At 38.3% G+C, this 22477-nt stretch overlaps 1 protein-coding gene across 8 annotated transcripts in view; it reads right to left on the reverse strand.

Annotated features, from left to right (window-relative positions):
* Window positions 1-22477, reverse strand: part of ENPP2 (ectonucleotide pyrophosphatase/phosphodiesterase 2) — a 72440-nt gene that overhangs the window by 19106 nt on the left and 30857 nt on the right. For 5 of the 8 annotated variants that reach the window (XM_048286688.1, XM_048286681.1, XM_048286683.1 and 2 more), the window contains exons 9-14: window positions 14735-14790; window positions 12488-12553; window positions 11658-11730; window positions 6712-6864; window positions 3468-3579; window positions 2027-2152 (exon numbers count right to left, since the gene is read on the reverse strand). In XM_048286688.1, coding sequence (XP_048142645.1) covers window positions 2027-2152; window positions 3468-3579; window positions 6712-6864; window positions 11658-11730; window positions 12488-12553; window positions 14735-14790 — 586 coding nt within the window. The remainder of the gene's footprint in view (window positions 1-2026; window positions 2153-3467; window positions 3580-6711; window positions 6865-11657; window positions 11731-12487; window positions 12554-14734; window positions 14791-22477) is intronic. The other 3 variants (XM_048286689.1, XM_048286686.1, XM_048286684.1) reach the window with 1 other exon arrangement.

Below are 22477 nucleotides of genomic sequence, written 5' to 3' on the forward strand. Positions count from 1 at the left end.
TTAAAATAAAACATTATCTCCAAACACAATGACCTTCCTTGAAAAATTTTGAAAGCACATTTGAATGCAACAATGCACTCTGTTAGAAGCAGCAAGATAAATATGTAGCATTTTCTGGTCACTTTTAATGTTTGACCGATTTCATAGGCTACTACTGAGTAAGTGAAAAGCCACAGTAAAATATTCTGGATTTGTCTTTTGGCTATTAAAGGGACATGCAAGATATAGAAAGACCAAACCCAGTAACACTAACTATTTTCTTCTGTGGTGTGGGGGAAGCATTTTTCAGTCATGAGAGAAAAACGGGCTAAAAGAAAATCTTCAGACGTGAAAATCTCGTGTTCAAATACTATTGTTTTGGTTGCTTAAGACATGATCTTGCTGAGGTTGAAATAGGCTCTACTGACTCTCAAAACACAAGCTGCAGGTTTTTGCATTGCAAAGGTGTGTTTGCAGTATTGAAACAATATTACGGAATGGTAAAGAATAAAGACATTGGTAATTTGCCATTTAAGGAGGTAAACCCCAGTTCCAAAGGTAAGAAACATGCTTCTTTGTTCTATGTTCAAACTGTTGATTTATAAGCAATCGCAAATATTCGAACTAGGAAGCTGCAGACAGAAGCCAAAAGAGGAAAATGTTATTGTGGGAAAACGAGTGGTATGACTCAGAGGTCAGACAGACAAGCTGATCTTTTTGAAAGATATTGCCGTTCATCCTCCAAAGAAAACTTATTTTTCTTAGCAATTTGGGAAGTCAAGGATTGAAAGATCTTTAAAAAAAAAAAAAAAGACTTCTCAGAACAGAAATTTGTTCTCAGTAGACTCTGGAGTCTAGGAATTCAGTCTCATGCTAGTCTACAAAGCTTGAACAACATGTGCACTACTTTCAATATATCTTTACACACTCATCATATATTCCTCAAGCAGAAATATCCAGGTAAAAAAAGTTTACAGTAAAATAGATGCACACACAAATCGGTATTAAGAAAGTTTTACCACATTTTTATGATTTCTGCAACTATTCTGGAAGTATTTAGTCTTCAAAGATTGATCTTTCTATGAAATTTGTCCTCAACTGCAGCATATCTGAAGTGTTGTGAGGAAACTTGGCTATCTGATCTTCCCCTATATCAAAAGCTGTCACTCTTGGAAGCATATGGTGAAAAAACACAGGTACTTATGGTTTATTTATGCCTTACACAGTTTGCATGGTAACTTAAACTGCTAGCAAAGCCAGGTTTGCCCTTGTATGCTGAACCAGAGCAGCCAGGGTGCTGGTGCAAGCCCTGTCCCGGTAATGCTGCCCTGGAGGCAAAAGGAGGGCAGCTGGTCTGTAATGCTTGAAATCACAGAGTTAGTTTCACCAGAGGACTCCTGCCCGAGCCCTGAGAGCTATTGTCAAAGATCAGTTAATCTCAAACACTAAGTCAGGGTAAACTTCTAAAAGCATGGTTCAAAATAGCAACAAGTTTTACTGACAACATTGGCCCTGAATGCATGTGCTAAATCTTCCTTATATCCTTCAACCTCTCCAGTCTGTTGCTGTTTAGCAACCCACATTACTCATCTATGCCAAAAGTATGATAAAACTACTGAATTCAAAATTAGCAAGTCACTTTTTTCCTATTAGCTCATAAAATATACCAGATGCTATTTTTTTATATCCAAGCTGTGCAGTGCTGAGATTCCCCAAACAGTTTTTGTTGACAGAGGAGAAAAGTGCAGGAATAAACTCACGATGACACGTGAGCTGGCATGTGAAACTGGCTTGGAGTTCCCATTCCTCCTTGATATCAAAGAGTGGCGTTTAACGCAGAACATTTAAGCCCTCCCCTTGACAGTTCCACCACTGTGGGGTCTGTGAAATACAGACTGGAAAGGGAGCAAGCAACTGGTCTTCAGTGGGATTCCCTCTGAAATTCCTGCCAACACCCTGCAAATTTACACCCTTTGGACAGCATCATTTCAAGGAAGGAATAGAGTCTAGTTCTCAGAATATGAGAGGTACAATTAAATTAACTTACACTTCAGGTTATTGCTAGACCTAGGGCGAATTCGTCCCAAAGATCCAGGCAGCAAAATTATATCATCCACATTGGTCAGATAGTTGCTTAAAAATTCAGTTCTTTCACAAGTCGTGTCTTCCATCCCTGAAGAAGGAGAATGCAAAATTAAACCACCCTGAAAATGACCACATTTTCCACAACAGCAAAAAAAGGAGATCCCAAACACCCTATGTATTATTTCCTTTTGGATGACTAATCTTGTTCTTTACAGCCATCTAATTCCAACATAAAACACTGGTAGGACTCAAACTAGGAGTGCCTATACAAGAGAAATACCACTCTGAGCGTCGTAGGAACGGTCACCACATGTACCATATGTGCACTGACTCAACTCCAAATTAAGCTCATGGAAAAATCCAAGTCTGTTTCTAGTTTAATATACTACTTTGGGGATTATTTCTTTTTAAACAAATGATTTGAAGAGGAATAGCACACAAAAGGTATTGTCTGTTGGTGGTCTGTTCTAAGGCAGCCGCAGATAAACAATTTTCTCTTGCAGACATTTGTGGTGGGGAGGAATGTACTGCCAGCCACAGGAGGTTCTCAGCACAAAACTGCCACCCCTGGAAATCCTTCCTGACCCTTACCCTTCTCTACCCACAGCCAGAAAGGAGGCATAGACCATTTTATTGCTGATGTAGCAGTTCATGTGAGACTGTCAGGAACAAAGATCTAAAAAGAAAAGGACCTTTGGTGGCATTGCTAAAAAAGTTACGCAAACTCAGGTTTTTCTTTAATAAAAATTTCTTTTTATCTTTGGTAATATTTATTATTTATTCTATTGCAGAGTTTATTCTAATGTTTGAAGGAATAAGACCTACCAAATAATATCTCTATTTTTAGATGACTACATATGACCATGAAATACCTTCTTACCTCCATCCTCCATTATTTTGATGACTCTTCCATCTAAGCTGGGTACAGTCTTACAGATATTCCAGCCTTTTCTCTAGTAGGATAACTTGACCCACTGATTGCCATGGAAATGCCTCAATCTGAAACCTTACTTTTCTCCTCATGTACAGGAGAACAGGGCTATTAATTTTTTCATTCCATAAAAACTGACAAGAAGATTACTCTAGGCAAATCGTAGCCCTCATACATGCAAGAAGAGCTACACTTGGATGTGATATCAGAAATGCCAAGATTTGAAAAGCTCTGAGTGAAGAAGTAAGTACCTAGATCACTGTTACAAAAGAGAAGTGTCCCTCCATGGCAATTACAGGTGAGCTGAGTGGCCAGTCCACACCAGCTGGCTCTTTTGGGAGACTTAAACTACCAGAAAAATGATCAGCACAAAAATATCTTAAATGGAACTTTGATTTAGGTCACCTACTAGATGTACAGCTACATTGTTTAAGCATTTCTCTTCTGATAAATATTATGGCTTAAAATTTACCATGATCACCAACAAATAAAACATTGACACATCGATGTAGTTTCAACTGTTTCAGTCCATCCATTAGTTGTCCTACTGTCTTGTCAATCTCTCTCAGGGGATTCACCATCATCTGTATAAATATTCAGAAGGGAAAAAAAGTTAATTCTGTCATTGCAATGTTCCTACTTCTACAAATGGGAGTCCTTTGCCAAAACTCTGATGGGAAAACCATCCAGGTCAAGAGGCAAAGCCTTGGCTGAGCTGTTACTCCTACAATTATTGTACCATTTCCTTTTGTATATCCACACCATGACTTCAACATGAGAAAGCCCTGCTGAGATGCTGACACGAGATAGCGGAAGATCTTTATGATCTAGGCCTCCCATAAACGTGTACAGTTGGTAAAACAATGTATAGATAGCAGAAAAACACATGTGACTTTGGGGTTCAGTTTCTTTCTTATAGATAGAGAGCAGTACTTTTAACAGGCTATTTTATGTGAATGGTTTAGTCAAAAAATGAACATGAAATGAAGCTTTAGACTTGGGATTCACATGCCAAGTCACTTAATGAAATTCACTTCAAAGGACATATGATACTAGGATGACAACATGCACGTCACTTGAGTAGCACATGGGGCTCAGAGGGAGTGTTCTTCAGCTTCAAAGCCAAGAGTTTCCAACAGTTCAAATGACAGTTCTGGCAAAATTTTCAGCAGGCCCCAGAGGATACAGATACCATACTGTGATTTCTTCCTTTAAGTTTCTTTTTCATTAAGGGAAAAAACCAAACAAAACAAAAAACCAGAAAAAACCAAGACACAGGACTGTGTTTTCAGCCTTAAGAAAACGAAAGATTTTTTACCAGATGGCACAGAGAAGGGAAAAGCAAGATTTTAGACAGAGGACTCAGATTTTGTTTTGATTTTAAGAAGAAAATATTTGTTGTCACTATATGCCAACTTCTTCCTCACTTGTCTGATTTCGCTGGTTCAAGTATCCACAGTAAAAAGCCTCCCAATAGCAAACAGAATGATAACAAATTCTGGATGAGAAAAAACTAGATTTTGGCAGAATTTTCTGAAGTAAACACAGTGTTGGTGTGACCCAGAAAGGGATGGTTCAGAAATTTTCCTGCTGCCTGAGTCATTAAGGGATAGATGTTAAATGAGTCTGCTAGGTTATGGGACAGGAAATGTCAACTCCCAATGCACAGAGAAGGGACTTACAGGAGAAGGAATCACGGTGAGGAACAGGAGGAACAGTTTCTGCAACATATGGAAGTGGTTCAGACAAAGGGTGAAATTTTGAAATATTTTAATTCAGGAAAGCCTAAGTAGTTACTTAAGTTAAAACTTTGAAACATTCAAGTTTGGAAAAAAAGAAAATTGTCTGTTTCAGCATTCTTTCACTCTCCAATGCAAACAATTTATTCTACAGATGGGAATTCCATTTTTATGAAAGTCTATTTATATTATGTCGATCATATAAGGAAACACAACTTGTACTCAGAATCCAAAGCTTATTCAAGGATGCTGGAAATCCAGACAGATTTTCCATTAATGTTTACTTTTGTCAGCAAGCTTGAGTCTTCTTTTAAAAAATAATAATGATGATAAAAAGATAGGGCAACAATAATTCAAGGATTTCAAGTGATGGTAATTTTGTTTATCTGCTGTCTTCATCAATCTGACCTCCTCTTACAGCTCCTTCCCAGATGTGACTTTCAAAGATTTATTAGCAAACAAATAAAACTCTTGTATATACCTTTCTTCACCTAATATCAAGACTTTGGAAGACTGTACAGAAACATTTTATCTTTCAAGATACATGGATCTCTGGGATGGTGCTACAATAAAGAGTTTTGGAGCATTGTGAAAGTGCTGGGGGCAGGATTTGAAACAAAAAAACCAGCTAGATTCTCTCACAAGTCTTCCCATAGAAGTCTGATTAGAAGGAAAAAAGAAAGAATCTTACTTTTTAATTTTTTTTTTTTAATAATTGGTAGGATCCATCCTGTACTGCATTCCATTGCACTCAAACAGCATCAAAAGATGAACTTGCAGATATGATGGCAACTGTTGTGTAATATTAGGGTTCTTGTTCTGAAATAATGGTGACAAATTTTCACAGTTGACTTATCAGAAAGAGTTCATTAGGGATAAGTTTGGATGACCTTTTCACTCAGAGAAAAAAAGGCAAAAAAAAGAAGGAGCAACCTGTGTTCACATCACTAGGAATGTTATTTCTACTCTATTTCATGTCAGAATGGCAAATTAGAGAGTAATAGCAATATCATCCATAGTAGTTATTAGTTTTTCCTCTCAGGTAAATCTGTGTTAAAAGTTCTCTGGAAAATTCCTGGGGTTTTATACGTGATTTTTTTTTTTTGCATGTCCTTGTTTGCCATGTTTTTTACACTTAAATAATGTGTCTCAAAATAACTCTTTAAAGTTGAATTGTGCAACAAGTCAAAAAACATCCCCACAAAATAAATCTACTGAGAAGAATGTTTATAGCCTCTTTAGGATACTGTGGAGTGTAAAGGCTTTTGTTTCAAGCTTAAAGGAGAAATACGTAGATTGTTAGTGCCAGGTGGAAAATGACAGTATACTAAGGAATACTCTTTTCATCCACTTGCACTTTTTCCTAATAAAGCAATTTCTATTTGATGTTTTCCTTGTGAAAACAGACTTATGCATCACCTGTTGCAAATACAGGATTCAGAAGTCCTGTAATAAGAATTCCCTACCCTCTAGTTACAAAATGACTTTAAAATGTGTATTTTTAAAAGAAATGTTCTTTCCCTTTTAGATTTTATGAGTCGTATTTTCAGGACTTTTCCACAACCATGATGACTAGATACAAAATCTCAAATAATCACCATGCTCCCATGAGCCGGAAGTTACAGAGGCTACAACATATTGCAGAACTTGTAATAGTTCAGAAGGGTTAGCAGCAGTGGTAATGTCTTCCCAGAGGTTTTTCTGACATTGCCTCCAGCTGATGGCTGGATTTAAAAGTATAAAGAGATTATAAAGATAACTTTCCCTAATGCAAACAGTCTGAAACAAGAAAAACACAGCTCCCAGAAGGCTTAGTCTGGGTTTGGCTGCTCTCCTTTGGGTCCTTCAGTACATTTATAAAAGTTTTGGCTGCAAAATACCAACCTGAAGCATGGAGTGAACTCCCCAAGTTGAAAAAAATAAAGACAGTGTATTGCCTGAAAAGTGGCACTTCCATCATAAATTTTTCGAACTTACTTTCTTCCGACGAGTTTCCGTAGAATATTGATCCACTTTATGTACTTTTCTTCTTTTCTTTGGAGCTGCAACTGGTCTTTCCTGTCTCCTCTTAGGAGGAAGCTTTCTCTTAGGTCTCTTAGGCGGAGTAAGAGGGGAGCCATAACTACTCTCCTGTACTGGCAGGGAGAGATGTCTGGACTCAGAAAAAAAGCCTGTCTCAGCTCACATCAGATAGTAAAGCTACCTGTGCCAGATAATCCTGAAGCATAAATGCTATGGCCTTATGAAGTATTTAGGATTTTGGACAATTTAGGATCTACCCCTTTTTAAGGAGGAATTTACCAAATTGTACTGAAAGCAGAACAGCAGTTACAAGAGCAGACAGCATAAAAGCAAATTAAGTTGGTGTTTTGAAAGATAGGTGGGGCTTCTGTGTTTGAAAATACATAGTTATATAGGGGGTATTAGTTATCAAATATTAATCCATTAATATTATCAAGATTTAAGTTAATTTCAATTACAGCAAAATTCATTGCACACAACTTAATGAGTGTCCAGGATAGAATACTGGTGGGAATGCACCATTTTACTTGAAGGATGGTTCAGATATGAGTATTAGAGCCTGTCCAGTCTAAATGATTTCTGCAAGGTTTCCCACACCAACTTTTTGGCTGATTTAGTGACACCAAGTACCCTCATCCATAGCACCAGCAGGTACCACCATTGTGTGACAGACCCTGCACCTCCCTGAAATCACCAGAACCCCATTTGCCACTATTTGGGGTCTGCAGATCAGAGCTATGAAGGTGAGACTCAGTTAACATGGAGCTCACATCCTTCGAATCAGCTGGGCAGGGCAAATTAGTGGCAATGCATGAGAAATCTGTGCTGCTACCTGCCTTATTAACAGTTTTATGGGCATTTTTAGAATTTAACTTCCTAGCACTTTCAGTATTGCGTCTCACTGGGTAATGCTGTTGTCCCTAAATTACCTTAGATAGGCTTATGGAAGGAAAAAAAAATATAGAAGGAAAAAAAAAAGATCTAGCTAGAATAAACTGCTATCCCATTAATCAACTTGCTTGTAATTTTAAACTGCCCCACTGTCACTGACTTTAACACGAGTTGCAGGCTCTTGGCACTGCTCGAGATGGCGTGTGAGGACCTGACAGGTGACACCTACCAGGAGATAAACTACAATATGCTGTGTGCAATGGAGCACGCTTAGTGCTGGGGAAGAGTTAGAGATTTATGATGCTATTTAAGTTCTACATACTTAGGCAGCTTCTCCCAGTTGTTGAGTTACAGAGCTCCATAAACAGGGAAGGAGAGGAAGGGGATGTTACCATCTGCCATGCTGTTTCATTGCTTCCAACACAAGCAGCTGGAAAGGAGATTCTAGTCCAGTCTCATTCGTCTTTCTCCAGGAAAGGCATTTTAATAAAGCAGCACCAGAGTTCTCTGTTTTTAAAACGCTTCAAGCTTTGTGCAGTCCTGATGAGAGGAGCGGCAGGGAAAGGAAGGATTCTCATTTTACTGTCTCTGAGTCGGCTCAGCCAGAGCTCCACAATGCCAGAAATACGCAAGCGCGGGAGACCCAGGTCTGAACACTGAAGTGACTGTCTCAAGACAGCATGTTAGAGGAGCAGCAGAAATGGCTTAGCACTGCCAGATTTCCACATATTTTAGAGCTCTTATGGTAGTATATTTCTAGAATATTTTATGTAAAAAAAAAAAAAAGTTAGCTCGGAGAAAAAAAAAAGCCAAGTTCTTATTAACCAGCCAATTCTTAGTCTTGCTTGAGAAGAGTCAGAACAGAGTTATGGAGGAGGGAAACTAATCCCTCCCCACCTACAGAAGGAAACTGTAACATCACAAGGGTAACTAGCCAGCCAAAGCTTTGCTTCTTGACCCGGACGGACCAACCTACCAGAGTTCAACTGCAGAAGCACAGACGGAAAGAAAAAAAAAAAAAAAAAAAAAAAAAAAAAAAGGCAGAAGTAAATCAAAAGCAAGCATATATTTTATAACTCCCATAACTGCTCCTGGAAACTTAATAGAACCCATTGAAATACTTTCTAAAATGTTTCCAAAGAAAAAAAAAAATACAAAATACCCCCACCCCAAAGCAAAAAAAACAAATCAAAAAAAACCCCAAACAAACCAAGTCAAAAAACCCCCACAAAACCCCAAAACCTAGACAACCAACTCATTTACACTGAAATTCATGCTAGTGGATATGCAAAGTTACACTTGTGGAGACTAGCTATAATATCAATTCCATTTATATAAAAAACACTGGCAATTTGCCAATAAATTATAAGTGTATCTAAGTCCCTTTGCTTCTAGCTTTAAGACACTTTGCACATAGGATGGTGTGCATGTCCTGGGAAGATCTAAGTGCCAGCTGGATGCCATTAGACCTCTAAGATTATACATTTAAAATAAATTTAGAACATTATTTGGTATAATAAGCTCAAATAAAAATTCACTTTATTCTAATAAAGGTTTTTAAGATTTGGAGGTTTTCAAGGTATAAAACAATTCCTCAAACTACTACTGCAGCAAGAAAAATCAGCATGAAAGAATCACTCTTCAAAAGAAGAAATAAGAAGCCCATTGTTGATATAACCCAGTTGTTGCAAGCGTGTTTTCAAACATTATTGTTTGGTTGATCTGCCTTTGCATGAAGAAAAATGGTCAGTAATACTCCGAATATACTGCTGCCAGCGGTATACAAGAAAAAAAATGATTTCACAGGGAAGTCATGCTCTTGTTATCAAGGAATTAGCAAATTGGGATCCTTCTGAGGACTTTCTTCCACATGATGTAAATTTCACAGCTCCTAAAAACTATGCTGAAAGCAGTGTCAAGAGAAACAATATAAAATACTGCCTAGCTTTTCTATCCCAAAACCAGGCCCCTAGCATGCCTCAGCATCTGTGTACTTACACAGCTGTATTCGTTTACTTCAATTTCCATTGACAAACTTTGGTCCGCTGTTTGAACTGCGAAGCCGTACATGCTCTTCTGCTAACTCATCTGTTCTCAATTTGCTAGAAATCAGTTTTCATGGTCTTCTTGTGTTTAACATAAAACTATCTATTTGCAAAATTATCATAAGCTATTAATTCACGCTTATTAAGAGCCAAAGCTTTGCCTTGCAATTAGAGATCAACCTTCAGATAACCATCCAGAAGAACCCCCACACAGGAAGAGCCTTTGGGGGCTCTTTGCTTTTATAATGAACACTTTGCTACACTTTACTTTTTAGACTCTTACAAATAACCTGAAATTAGATTGCCACATTGCATGCTAAACAGATTTGTTAAACACCACAATTTAAAGAACATTTTCAATGTCATCATCTTAATATTCCCCTTTTAAGTCCATGGAAAAAGCTCCACAACTCTGTTCAGAAGCAAGTGGTTGTATCCAGATAAATAAAATTAGAGTTTTCAGTCATAAAGCACACACAGTAATTGTAACATTTCACTAAAAGGAACTGTAAAGCATTATAAATTGAGAAAATTATAATGGTTATAATTTTAACGATAAATTGAGAAATTTATCATTAAATCAGAGAGCTCTCATTACCAATACCTTGCCTGGCTGAATCAGACACAACTCCTGTTCTGAGCCAAATGACAACATGGACACATATCCATGTCTGTCAATTTAGCAAGTGCTGGCAGATCTTAAGCCCTGTTTATCCAGAAAAAGGACTGCTTCTCTCCATCCAACATGGTGCTTCAGCGCTGATTTGGAATAATTCCTCACACTCACTGCTCTAGGACCGTGGCTCAAACTGCTCCAACAGGGCTGCTACCTACAGCAACTTCATAACTACTGCAAACTATTTAAATAGCCCAAATAACTCAATCATACTAAAAAAATATTAATGCTTCTTCTCTTTGCTCTCTTCTCCAGTCAAGAACAACCACCAGATGTAAACCAAACAAATAAAAAACTACTGCTGGTACCTGGCTCCTCAAGGAGATTTGATTGCCTTCCAGAGGGTAGGCATCTGATAAACTCCTCACTTTTTGAAGACTGCAAATATTTGGTTACCCTTTGAAAATCTTACATAAAAACTCCTAAAGTCTTGTGATGGGAATCTTCATGCATTCATTTGCACTGAAACTAGGGAACCTTTGCAAGATGTCAGAGACCATTGGAAATGCCAGATCCCAGCCACTAGAAGCAGGATATTTGAGTACAGAATTTACTTCTCCCCCCTCCACAAATCCCAGACAAGTGCATTAAGTTCTTGTCACCTGGACAGTGCTGACAGGGGAAACAATACCCATCAGTCCCAGCCAGCTACACAAAGTCGAACAAGGGGTTAAACTACTGCAGCATGTTGCACATAATTTTTCATTAAAATGCCTTATGGTGCTTTAAAACTTTTTCCAAACTCAACAGTATGGTCCTGAGGGAACAGTATTGGAAAAGCTTTCTGAACCCCTGTAGGGCCTATATGAAACTGGAACTAGCAGCCTTTTACATTTCCTGACAGACTGCAATTATTACTTTGCTACCACCGGCTGTCAGCTTTAAAGAAAGCTTTTTTCTTCTCTGCATTTTATCTCAATATTTTCTGTATTATATTTTAATTACTTTTAAGAAGGATAAATTGTTAGAGGAAAGTTAAATTATGCTGTTGCACACAAATATACTCCTGTCTTTGCCAAATAAATCTTTCCATTTGCATTATCATATCACACAGAAAAATAGCCTCCTGAAAGGCAAGGGCAGTTCCTTCTCCCAGAAGTGAGTTCTACGTGATAAATCCTTTAGAAGGTAATTTTGTTTTCTCTGGCAGAGGAGAAGCATACTTCAGAAACAGGTGAAAACAAAGTTGCTAAAAATGTTACTTCTGAGCAGCATCAATTTTTCGGTGAAAAAAAAAAAGTATTAGAGACATCTGCTTTTTCTGTAGAAAAAAAAAAATCTGTACTAACCTCTGAGTTGAAAGGACCATATCTGTGGCCAGCAGCATCGGGTTGCTCAGAGTAGAAGGCATAAACATACGGCCTGAAAGAAAGAAAGGTCTTGTTCAGGTTATCTTTCCTTCAACAACACCACAAAAACACGGGCCTGCGGGGTCAAGTCAAATCAAATCAGCTTTCCAATGTGATTTAGCTCTATGGAAAAAGGACTGTTTCTCAGTCATTGAATCCTAGAATTATTTAGCAGCCTTTTGTTTCTATGGTATAATTAGTTGTTTTGCAGCTATATGTATATATATATGTGTAGCACACATGCTCGTTCTAAATCTTGTAGGAGAAATCATAACAGCAGCTCGCCTGAGCCTTGCAGCCAGCAGCATGTGGGAACTTGTGGACCAAAACCCACTCATAATTAAAATCTTAACATTTTCCTAGAGCTCAGTGTCCAGTTCTACAACTGCCATTGTCTGTAAGGTTGTTAAACCATATAAGGCTCAGCAGGATAAGAACAATCCCAGTTAATCCAAGTAACTACATGCTTTTTGATAAGAAATAAATTCATACCATACATTTATTTGGAAGAATCCAGCTGCTGATGGTTAAAAGCTGATATGAGAACAAAAAGAAAACAAAACAAAAAGCCCAAACCAACTAAACAAAAAAACCGCAAATCCCAAATAACTCACATTAAACACAAAACCCAAACAAATCCTTAAATCAGTAATGGCCTGTAACAGACAAAAATAAATTTTAGCATTAAATTTTTGCTTGCTTTTGCAGCTGCTTATAAAGAGAAGACAAACCAGCAGTTATGCAACAGCAGATGACATTAAGTGACTTACCTTTCATTGTCTGGAAGGGTTAACCACTGAAGTATTGTTAATATTCTGCGTTCATGAGGGATGACACTGGACCACAAAATGCAAAAATATACCTTGTTATCATAGGATACAAAAAGTATCAACAAAACCTTGCTTTGAACTGATTCTAATATGAATATAATGCATCATAATAGCATAATTTTCTTTTAGCATGCTGTATTTTCTTTGTTGCTCAATACTGATTGTTAATTTGCAAACAGAATCACATCAGACCTCCTGAATGTCTACATACTCCAAAAGAAAGATGATTAAAAGTCTGCAAGTGTAGTCAGAACTCAAAGCAGTAAATCTAACTCTTCTAAATAGGAATGAATAAAAGATCCATTCTGGTGGCTTGAACCCAGGTGAACTTCTTTGTATGCACAATAATGCTGCCATTGGATAGCTGGCACAAGTAAAATCCACTACATTGCTCATATCAGTAGAGGTTTAAATAACCACCCTGCTCTGGTAGTCTTGTAGACACTGGAAAAGTTTGCACTGCCTTAAGAATAGCCAAACTGAGGGCTAGGCTGGTGTGAACCAGAACAGAGCCATCTGAAACACCAGGCCAGCAGCACAGGGACTTGAACAACCCTGACAGCTTCTCACTCTGCAGAGCAGACCCATCCTTACTTTACTGTTTGTACAGGGATTGCCATTCTCACTTGGCTGCTGACGCCAAGTTCATGCTATGAGAATGACTAACCTTAGAAACAGCTGGTAAAGTTCCAAATATCTCATCCTAGGAAGGCTCTGCAGGTCAGTGACCGCACAGTCATTTTAATACAATAGCACAGTCAGTCCAGATTCCATTAGATCAATAGCAGAATCCCAAGGCAGGAATCAGACACCACCGTCAGTCACCATAATGAACTGAATTCAGCACTCTCTGGAAACCTCTGGCAGAGAAATGGAGATGGCAGCAGCCATTTGGAAATACCTTCATTTTTAATGCCTTATAGAGAAACAGTGGTCCTCAGTCTCCAACTACATGGAGAACTTTTGGTTGTAAAAAAAACCCATAAAAATGAGAATTTTTGCTAAAATTTGCAAATAAGCCAAAATTTTAAACTGGAATAATAATCTTGGGTATTGTCCCGTTTTAATATTTTTATTAATTGTGCAATATGAAAAGAAACCCCATTATTTCAATTAACTAATTTCTGACTAAAATCTTTCGAAAATTCTCTTTTCCTGGAAGAGTCTGCCTGAAAATTCTCCCAAAAACATTCTGTGTCCCAAATGAAATAACGCAGTTTTAAGTCATATATATTTCAATTATACAAAGTAGCCGTCTCACTCCCTTACTAGTGCTATTCACACAACCTATCCTTGGCTACCTTTTTTACCTTCTGTATCCCCAAGCATGCATTGGCCAGGATGTTTATGGTGACTGTGTAGTTGTAGAGCTTAGGAATCACATTCATTTCTTTGGTTTGTAGAGCACCAGAGTGGAGCTCTGTCAGATCTTCATCCTGCAAGCCTAAACCTATCATCAGCTTGTGGTGTGTTTTATTATTCCCTCCACATGCTTTAAGATATTTAGAACAGTAAAAAATATTATTTCTAAAGGAATCACAAAAAAAGAAGTCAAGTCCCCTTATTACTTCAATCTTGCAGTTTAAACATTTTCTTTGCTCCTGCAATCCTGCCACAAACTCAAAATTATCAAAATTCATTTATTATTGGTTGTAAAGATACATTTTAGTTGGGACAAGAGAAAATAAGGTGGAATCATTAAACAAAAGAACAAACAGCAAAGATCCCCAAGGCTGTCTTTTAAGAGAGGGAAATTGGATATCTTGCCCAAAGGACAGACTGTATTGTAAAATGAATGAATCAAGCCTTTAAATCAATTAGACTGGTGATGTCAGTTAACATAAGAGGACAATAAGAGTCTTCCACACTCGGAGGACTAAGAAACATTGCTAGCAATACTAAGGAAGCAAAAAACCACACTGTGAAATGAAAGACAGCAATTTTTCCACATAGTCACACATGTTTTCTTTAGACAACTGTTAAAAGTCAGTGCATGAATCTAAAGCAGCAAACTGTAGCATCAGCTTTAGTTATCAGAAACATTGCACAAATGAAACAATAGAGGGTTACAGGTACAATCTCCAACCTACCAAATGCTTAGAGAAAGGAAAACAACTCAATAAACACTTACACTGAATTAATTCTGAATTATTAGTTTAGAATCTCCAGAAAACAGAAGGTACTTACATAGACCAGAAGAACGTGCCAGCTTTCACCCCTTGCTTGGCTGCAGTAATCCAAATCTAATGAGGAAAATATAAGAGGATTAGAATGTGTTCAGATCTCTAATGACTCTCTGAAATCAAAAGAAAATGTTTTCAAGACACATTCTTCTACCCTGAGCCTGGAAGTGAAAATTGCAGTTTTCAGCCTCGGCCCTAATTTGAAAACGTGGGGTGACAAACCTATGCAAACTCTGTAGCAGTGGGTCAGCTGCTGTGCTGTAGACTTTCACCCCTAAATCTCTATGTTGCTTTTAATTAAAAGTATTAAGATTCAAGGCCAGGAATTCCTGCAGTATTTAATTTAATTTTCAAAACTCAACCACTACTCACCTGATTCTTTTAGCGTTCAGGATTTGGAGGATACTCAGTTAGAAAGGAACATACCTTAACACTAATCAGTGTCTGCATAAATGTCCCTCTTCCCCTATCCTACAATCAGTAGCCATCAACAGAAAATGTGTTAGAAGAGAGCACACAAAAAAGGGCGCAGAGAGTAATGAAGTGTTAAGACTACAGGGAGGCACACCTTCCTACACAGATTTTTAAGAACTTCTTGAGCTGACCCGACGGGGTGATTGATGGAAATGACGGAAAAAATCTCCACGGAATTTTCAAACCCTTTTTTCAATCCTTCAAGTCCCTTGTATTTTGCTAGCTATAAATCAGTTTGCAGCAGAAAGTTCCACAATGTAGTCACACACTCTATGAGTGTATTTTTAATTTTGCTTGGTTTAAAACCTGCTGGTTTCACTGGGGTTAGGGTACCATTCTCATGCTTTGAAACATGTTATTAATACTTTCTCTTCCCACTTCTATACAACATTCATGATATTCCTCTGCATTTATTCCTCTTCAAACACAAGTTTGTTTGATCTTTCTCTAATGAAAGCCACGCCATACTTCTGGTTATCCTCATCACCCTCTCTTTTCTAACCTATGACAAGGCAGGGGGATGAGAATGTCAGAACACCAGAAAGGTCCACAATCAAGGAAAACAAACGAGTTTGTCGCTCCATAGAACTAAATTTCTCTTGCAAGGAAGAGCTATCCAAGTTACCTCAAAACTCATTTCAAAAGTGGCAATGGCTTAAAGGCCAGCGTTGTGTATAGAGCTAGATTATTTCCTTCCATTATTTATGCATACTGCAATGTATACACCTCATGAGGAGTTAAGACAAAATGTAGCTCCTTTACATAATAATTGCAGTCTTTGGCTGACTTTAAATCAACTCTTTGAAAATACATTCAAAGTCCCTGTACCTTGCTCTAACACATTTATAAACTGTCATCTGGATATGCATCATTCAAATGTTGTGCCTGTATTATTCATACATCAGTTTTAATTGATATTGATTTGGGATAGTCTAATGAAAGATCATTTTCACAATGAGGCTATAGTTAACAGCAATTAAATTTGGATACTGTAATGTCACTTATGGGAAAATTGGTCATGTTTGCCTTTCCATTGCCCTGGACACACCCCTTACCTCTTATCTTCTATTCCACCAAATCTGACTGGACTCAGTCCAATTAAATTAAAATCACAGCTATAAAAGTAATTTGTTTGCATTTTATTCTAACTCTTTGATAATGTATCCTCTTTTCCAGTGAAGATTACATCCAGAGTAATGCTATAGAAATGGTGTTTTACTAAATATATGCAGCAAGATCAAGAACAGAATGGCCACGGGTTTGCCCCACTCTTCATTTTCAGGTGTTTCTCCTCAAGAGTCTGATTTTAGGCTTGGTTCATATTTACACACACTCAAGCTGCCACCAAACAGGGAGTCCCCCAAACATCTCCCCCAGCCTCTGCAGCCCCAGCCTTCTACCAGCACTACAGTTTGCATGGTGACAATGATCACAAGATGATGTGGCTGCACAGTAACTGCCAAAAAAAAAAAAAGAAATGGCTTTGAATTTATATAGGAATTTGGGAGTTGTAGTTGAATAATAGGGATATTGTTTTCAATATCTCAGGATACTGAAATTTGAGTATCACAGCTCTGACAGGATGGGACAGAAGGATGCAGTGAACATGAAAGATGAGGAAGTATGCCTACAACCAGTGACCATGTCACTGAGCCCACACACTGCAGTCAGAAGTATGATTGCAATGCAAGGATGCTTGTTTGCACCACAGAAGTCAGCACAGGGTACATAACCAGCCTGGATACTATGTCTAATTAAGGCAGTTATTCATTACATATTCATTAGTGCATCATGGTAGTCCCAGGTCAAAAAGGGCCCACACTTAAAGCAGTTACATTTTCCTTTGCATTGCAGATTTATTCATAGAGAAAAAACCCAGCCATAGCAGAGAAAGGAGGTCAAATACACATTCAGCATGAAGTGTGTGTCAGCTCCCACTACTTTTATGCTCTGTCTTGCTCTGCATTGTCCCCAGAGCAGATTTATTTTTCTTCGAAAAAGTTTGTGTTCCTGCAAAGCCTAAATAATTTTGCAGATATATTTGGGAAGGTACCAACAAACTAAGTCCAGGGAATTCTGTGTTTTAATTTTACCATCTGCAAACTCTAGTTTGACTTTCTAGAGCTTTGGCCCACACAGGCCCAAACTATCCAGTCTGCCTGGTTGTATAGATGAGACCAGCCAAGTTCTACCCTCAGCAGCTGAAGATGTCCCATGGTGCTCCTGTCTTAGCACAGCTGAATTCACCCCTGACCCTGTGTATTTTAGACAATGATTTTAAACATGTGCCAAAAGACACTCTCCCTCCAGCCAGGCAAGTAAAATACTTGTCATCCTGATAGATGAATAACTGCATCATTGGTACATTGCCAAGGCAGCCAGCACATCTGTGAGAAAGTGGTCGCTGTTCTTGTTGAGCATAGAGTGTGCTTCATGAATGTCACCTGAAAACAGCATGCACACCTTTCTGTGCCAGGGGTAATGCACATAAGTGGAGATCACTCCCAGTTGTGCAGTCCTAAGAGCAGTAAGACCAGCCTAAAGGCACCCAGACTGGCTTCAGAGAGGAAAAACTGCACCTGCCAGTATTTCACCTCAGGAATGCAGCCATTTACATTGGCATTAGCTGTTTAGATGAGTACAAGTGTCTGCTGCACTTGAAATAAGATCAATAGCTAAGACAAGGATCTGTTGAAGTCAAAAATCAGCAAATCAAAAGGCCTGTATCTGTCTACAACATCTGAGTGAGTCTGAATGACTCCACCCTGACTTTGGCAGGCAGAGCCAGATTCAACTCAAGCTTACAACAAACCATTACTACTGGACCTCTGCTCTCCTTTGTTTTTTAAGGGGAAGGAAAAAAAAAAAAACAACCAGCCCTTTGATTTATTTAAACCCAAACTAAGAAAATTCAACACTACCCACCATAATACCTAAAACTCCTACTCAGCAACACATTTGAAGAGACATCTTTCAGGACACAGAGAAGCAATATTACCCTTTGTTACACAGACCCCTTAGTGGATAGGCAAAATTAGACAACAGACTGGAGCAACTGATGGGAGCACACAAGTTTATTTACTATATGGCTATAGGAAAGGAACTCCAGCAGAAATGTTGGCAGCAAACTCTTACTGCAGCCTAATCACCACTGAATGCCTCTCACTGTCTTTAAGTTAAATTCATTGTCTTTCAAGGCAGACTACAAATCATGCAGGAGGGCAGGATAGAAAAACCTTGTCCATTCAACCTTGTCCATTCAAAACAACTGAAATTAAGAAGCGAATAAGGGTTATTGCTCTGCAAGGTCAGTACCATTTGTGAGCTTACATAATTTATTTACCATATATAAATACATTGGGTTTAACTGTTAATATGTTAGAATTCTATAGTCAGCTGTTTAACCATGTCAATTGTGCACTCTTGGCTTGCATAGGGGACAAGCCTAATTGTATTGCAAACTATGTAAAGGCCATATTTGTGAATTAATTTGCTTAAGCAGAGAGAACAGGAAGAGATCAACCACTCTGTCTTCATGCCGTGCCACAGGAAATCAACAATATCTAACTTTTCCAATACAGAAAGACCCGTTAAATTATGCAATCACAGATCAAACCTAGTACACTGGGAAGTGTACCAAGAAATATAAAGTATGCATGCTTTCCTACATATATATGAAACATATGCTGTAAGTTGAATTACTTTTATTTTTATATCCTCTGTGTTGAATGACTACAATTCTCCTCTATTTATGGATGAAAGTAGACAAGGCTAAGCAATAGGTTAGGTATCAATGCCATATGGAACATGAAGTCCCAGGTTCTCCCTTCTTACTACTAGACACATTTGCACACAAGTACCTCATACAGAGTTATTCAAGATAGCTGTGGAATTTTCTTTGAAAACCTGCACAGAAAGTGGGACACCTCCCTGGTTTTAATCTTCCATGAATAAACAAGAGCCCACAACTTCACAAAGGCTGACTCATATTTGTAGGAATGGGAAATTCCTTCCACATCCAGGCAGAGGTGGGAAGGAGGAAATCACAGCATTTCCTAGTAAAGAAACGTGTACAAGACTGGGGCAAGCATGTAGAATTAATACCACTCCTGCACCATCTGCAATTTGTGCTGCCAACAAGGTAAAATGTGGAGTAGCCCCTTCCACACTTCTTAAAAGACGCAAATGTTCTCACAAACTTGGGGACTAAGCATTGCCTTCTTGCCCAAACAGAAGATTTTTGGTACAAGAAGTCTGTTAAATAAATAGACTCAGAATCCTGTTGCTAGTTCATGGCTCAAGCTGGATAAATAGAAATATTTATAAAATAGAATTATAGACACCTCTCCTTCTGCTTCCCCTGCTAATCAACAAAGTGATTGCAAAACCTGTTCAGGGTGCAAAGGCAGATGACAGCTTTCTGAAGCTCCTTCTGTAATTATTAGGCAGGCAAAGTCAACAAAATTCAAAAAATGGTTTAATTCTAAAAACTGATATATAAATTTGGATGAATCAGGAATATCAAGTTAAGATGCAGGGTGATGATAGCTAATGTCTACAGGCAGACCTTGAAGACTGTAAAGACAGCTTTACAAGCATGCTGTCTGTTACCTAGGAATGTCATGGTCACATTTAAGGATTAACTTAATGTCTCAAGCTGGTCCCTTTTTGAGAGTTGTAGTCTTTAAAAGGTTGATAGCTGAATTAAAGCTACATACAAGGCATCCTAAACATCCATCAATACCTGCATAATTATGATATTTCTGAAGCTGACATTATTGAAAGACATCTTTTCAACCCAAATTCAGATCCAAGCCAGGTTACCTTCTGAAGGAGCCTCTCTGTCCCCATTAACCACAGACCGACAGTTTTGTACTTTTCATCTTCTGACCTTGGAGAGGCTAATGGATTATTTCTAAAGATCATGGAGGATCACTGAAAAAAAGCAATGTATTGTCTGAAGTGTAAGTTTAAACTCACTACATCAAACCAAGACATGGAAAACTACTGCTTAACAGAAGCCAAAGACAGCTGGGGCCTAAATTTAGTGCCTAAAGTTACTTGGGATGAAAACAGAGTGTCAGTGCCATGAAAAATGAGCAGTAAACTTAGTTTCCCCCATGGGCTCTGATGCTCACCATTTCTGTGAGATGCTGTTGTGGTATGAGGAGTGGTTTTATGGCTGTTTCCTATGAAACACTTTTGTTTTGAAAACAAGGTGGTTTTAAGCTTATATAATAAATCAACATTGTATACTAAATCAGGATGTCCCATAATCAGCTACAGCACCCTGAAACACTTCCAAGCTACTTTTCCCCCCCTTCTGCCTTTCCTAATGCTATTAATTTCTCATAACTCCTGGAGTAAAAGCATTCAGATACTCATCTGCCAAATCCCACTGATGTCTGTGGTAATCTCGCTGTTTTCCAGCAAAAGACCAAGTATTAGAACAACTGAAGCATGAAAGACCACCAAACCCCCCACATTTTCATACACCAGGCCAGTTTCCAGGAGCAAGAAAGTACTTCAGAAATTATCAGTGTTAAATGACATTCTCTTTTAGGCAGTTTTAACCATAATACAAGGCTGGGAGTCTCAGACACTTTTCCTGCCTTCTTGCTCAGAAAAATAGTAATTCCCAATTCTGTGCAAACCATATCCCATTCTGCACATTTTGAGTACTTCAGTTTGAGACCCAGGACCTAAAAAGAGCCAGATGAATATATGATATGACAGACAGGATTCCTGTGATACACAGACAGGTATCCCTTCCTACCCCCTTAATTGTACTGTCTTATCTTTCAATACCCAGCTATTTGGGGCAGTCTATGTCAATGTCATATTTAATGAAAACTATAAAAAGGAGTTTAGAAACTGACTGTATCTAACCAATACATAGACAGAGATAACTTCTTCTCTTATAAAAATCTGCAGTTCTCTTACCAAATGTGTAATTCTTGCACATGCAAGAGATCTATCACCTCCTCATCCAGCTACTGTGGCCACTCTATCAGGTTTGCCAAACTTATGGGTTTCCCTCATATTGTGTGTATGGGGATTGAATTATAACCCTTCCTCTGTGCATTTGCTTCCAATTTTCCAATGACACATCCAGTTTATTACATTATTCGTGTGTTTCCTCTTTAACAATTCTTCAGAACAACTGGTTTATTTCATCATCCCTACATGGGTATGCAACACCCCCATGCACACACACCCCATCCTCTGAGGATTTCATCCAGCATAAGGTCACCCACTGTTGTGCAACTTTCTTGAACTCTTCTTGGATGACATTTTTCATCCAGAAATCTTTTATTCCCTGGAATAGCATAGGTGTAGGAATTAACAGTGTTCCCCATACAACACAGCAGGTGATGAAGTATTCAAAGACTTATATTGTACTTCTAAAATATCATAGTTTAAAAGTAGAGACATTTGTACAAGCCCCAACAGTTAGTTCTCCACTAACTCCTACTTAACCATGATTAAGGTAAGATGCATAATTTAATTTGCAATGCATTTAATTTGCAAATAATTTCCAGCTGCTTAATGAGTTGTCACACAGCAGTTGAGCCACAGGATTGTCTATGAGCTCGACTCCAGACTGCAGCAGGTTTTAACTGTGTGACTCTGGCAGTAGCTGAGATAAAGACGTTACACACTGCTGCTCTTTCACTGCTCCTAGTTTTAATCCTGATTCTTTGCTCACATTGGGAAAGATAATAGGTGTGTTTCTCACCCTCTCCTCTCCTCATCACCCATGCCAAAAGCTAACTCAGGGCATAGCTAGACAAGGGAGTGCCTACAGTCACTGACAGATTTTACAACAGCACAAATACCTCATTCTGGCTCATCTACAGACAGACACATCTGCCTGCAGCTCTAAATTGCCTTGCCTCACATTTGTTGCAGACTAAACGATATGCAGACAACACACACACTTGCTAAGCCTACAACTGAGTAACTTCCTTTAGTCTCTTGGGATATTTCTTGTCTTAAGAGATTTGGGAGATGATACAGATCAATTTAGCAAACAAATGACAGATTATAGTGTTCCCAAACCCCTTCTCATTTCCTCTACCATCTCACTCTTTTGTGAGGTTAATTTGTCAGAGAGCATTTAAACTATAGTTCCCTAAGCAATCAGTGCAATGAAACATGCATGCACCTCGGCTTCTTGCACTTAAAACTTACTAGTTTCACTTTTTTTGTCAAAGCAAGCCAGCACAGCATGCACTAATAGGGGAAAGTGCAGCAGAAGCAAGGGAACTGT

The sequence above is a fragment of the Corvus hawaiiensis genome, chromosome 26, assembly GCF_020740725.1.
Source record: "Corvus hawaiiensis isolate bCorHaw1 chromosome 26, bCorHaw1.pri.cur, whole genome shotgun sequence".
Lineage (NCBI taxonomy): Eukaryota > Metazoa > Chordata > Aves > Passeriformes > Corvidae > Corvus > Corvus hawaiiensis.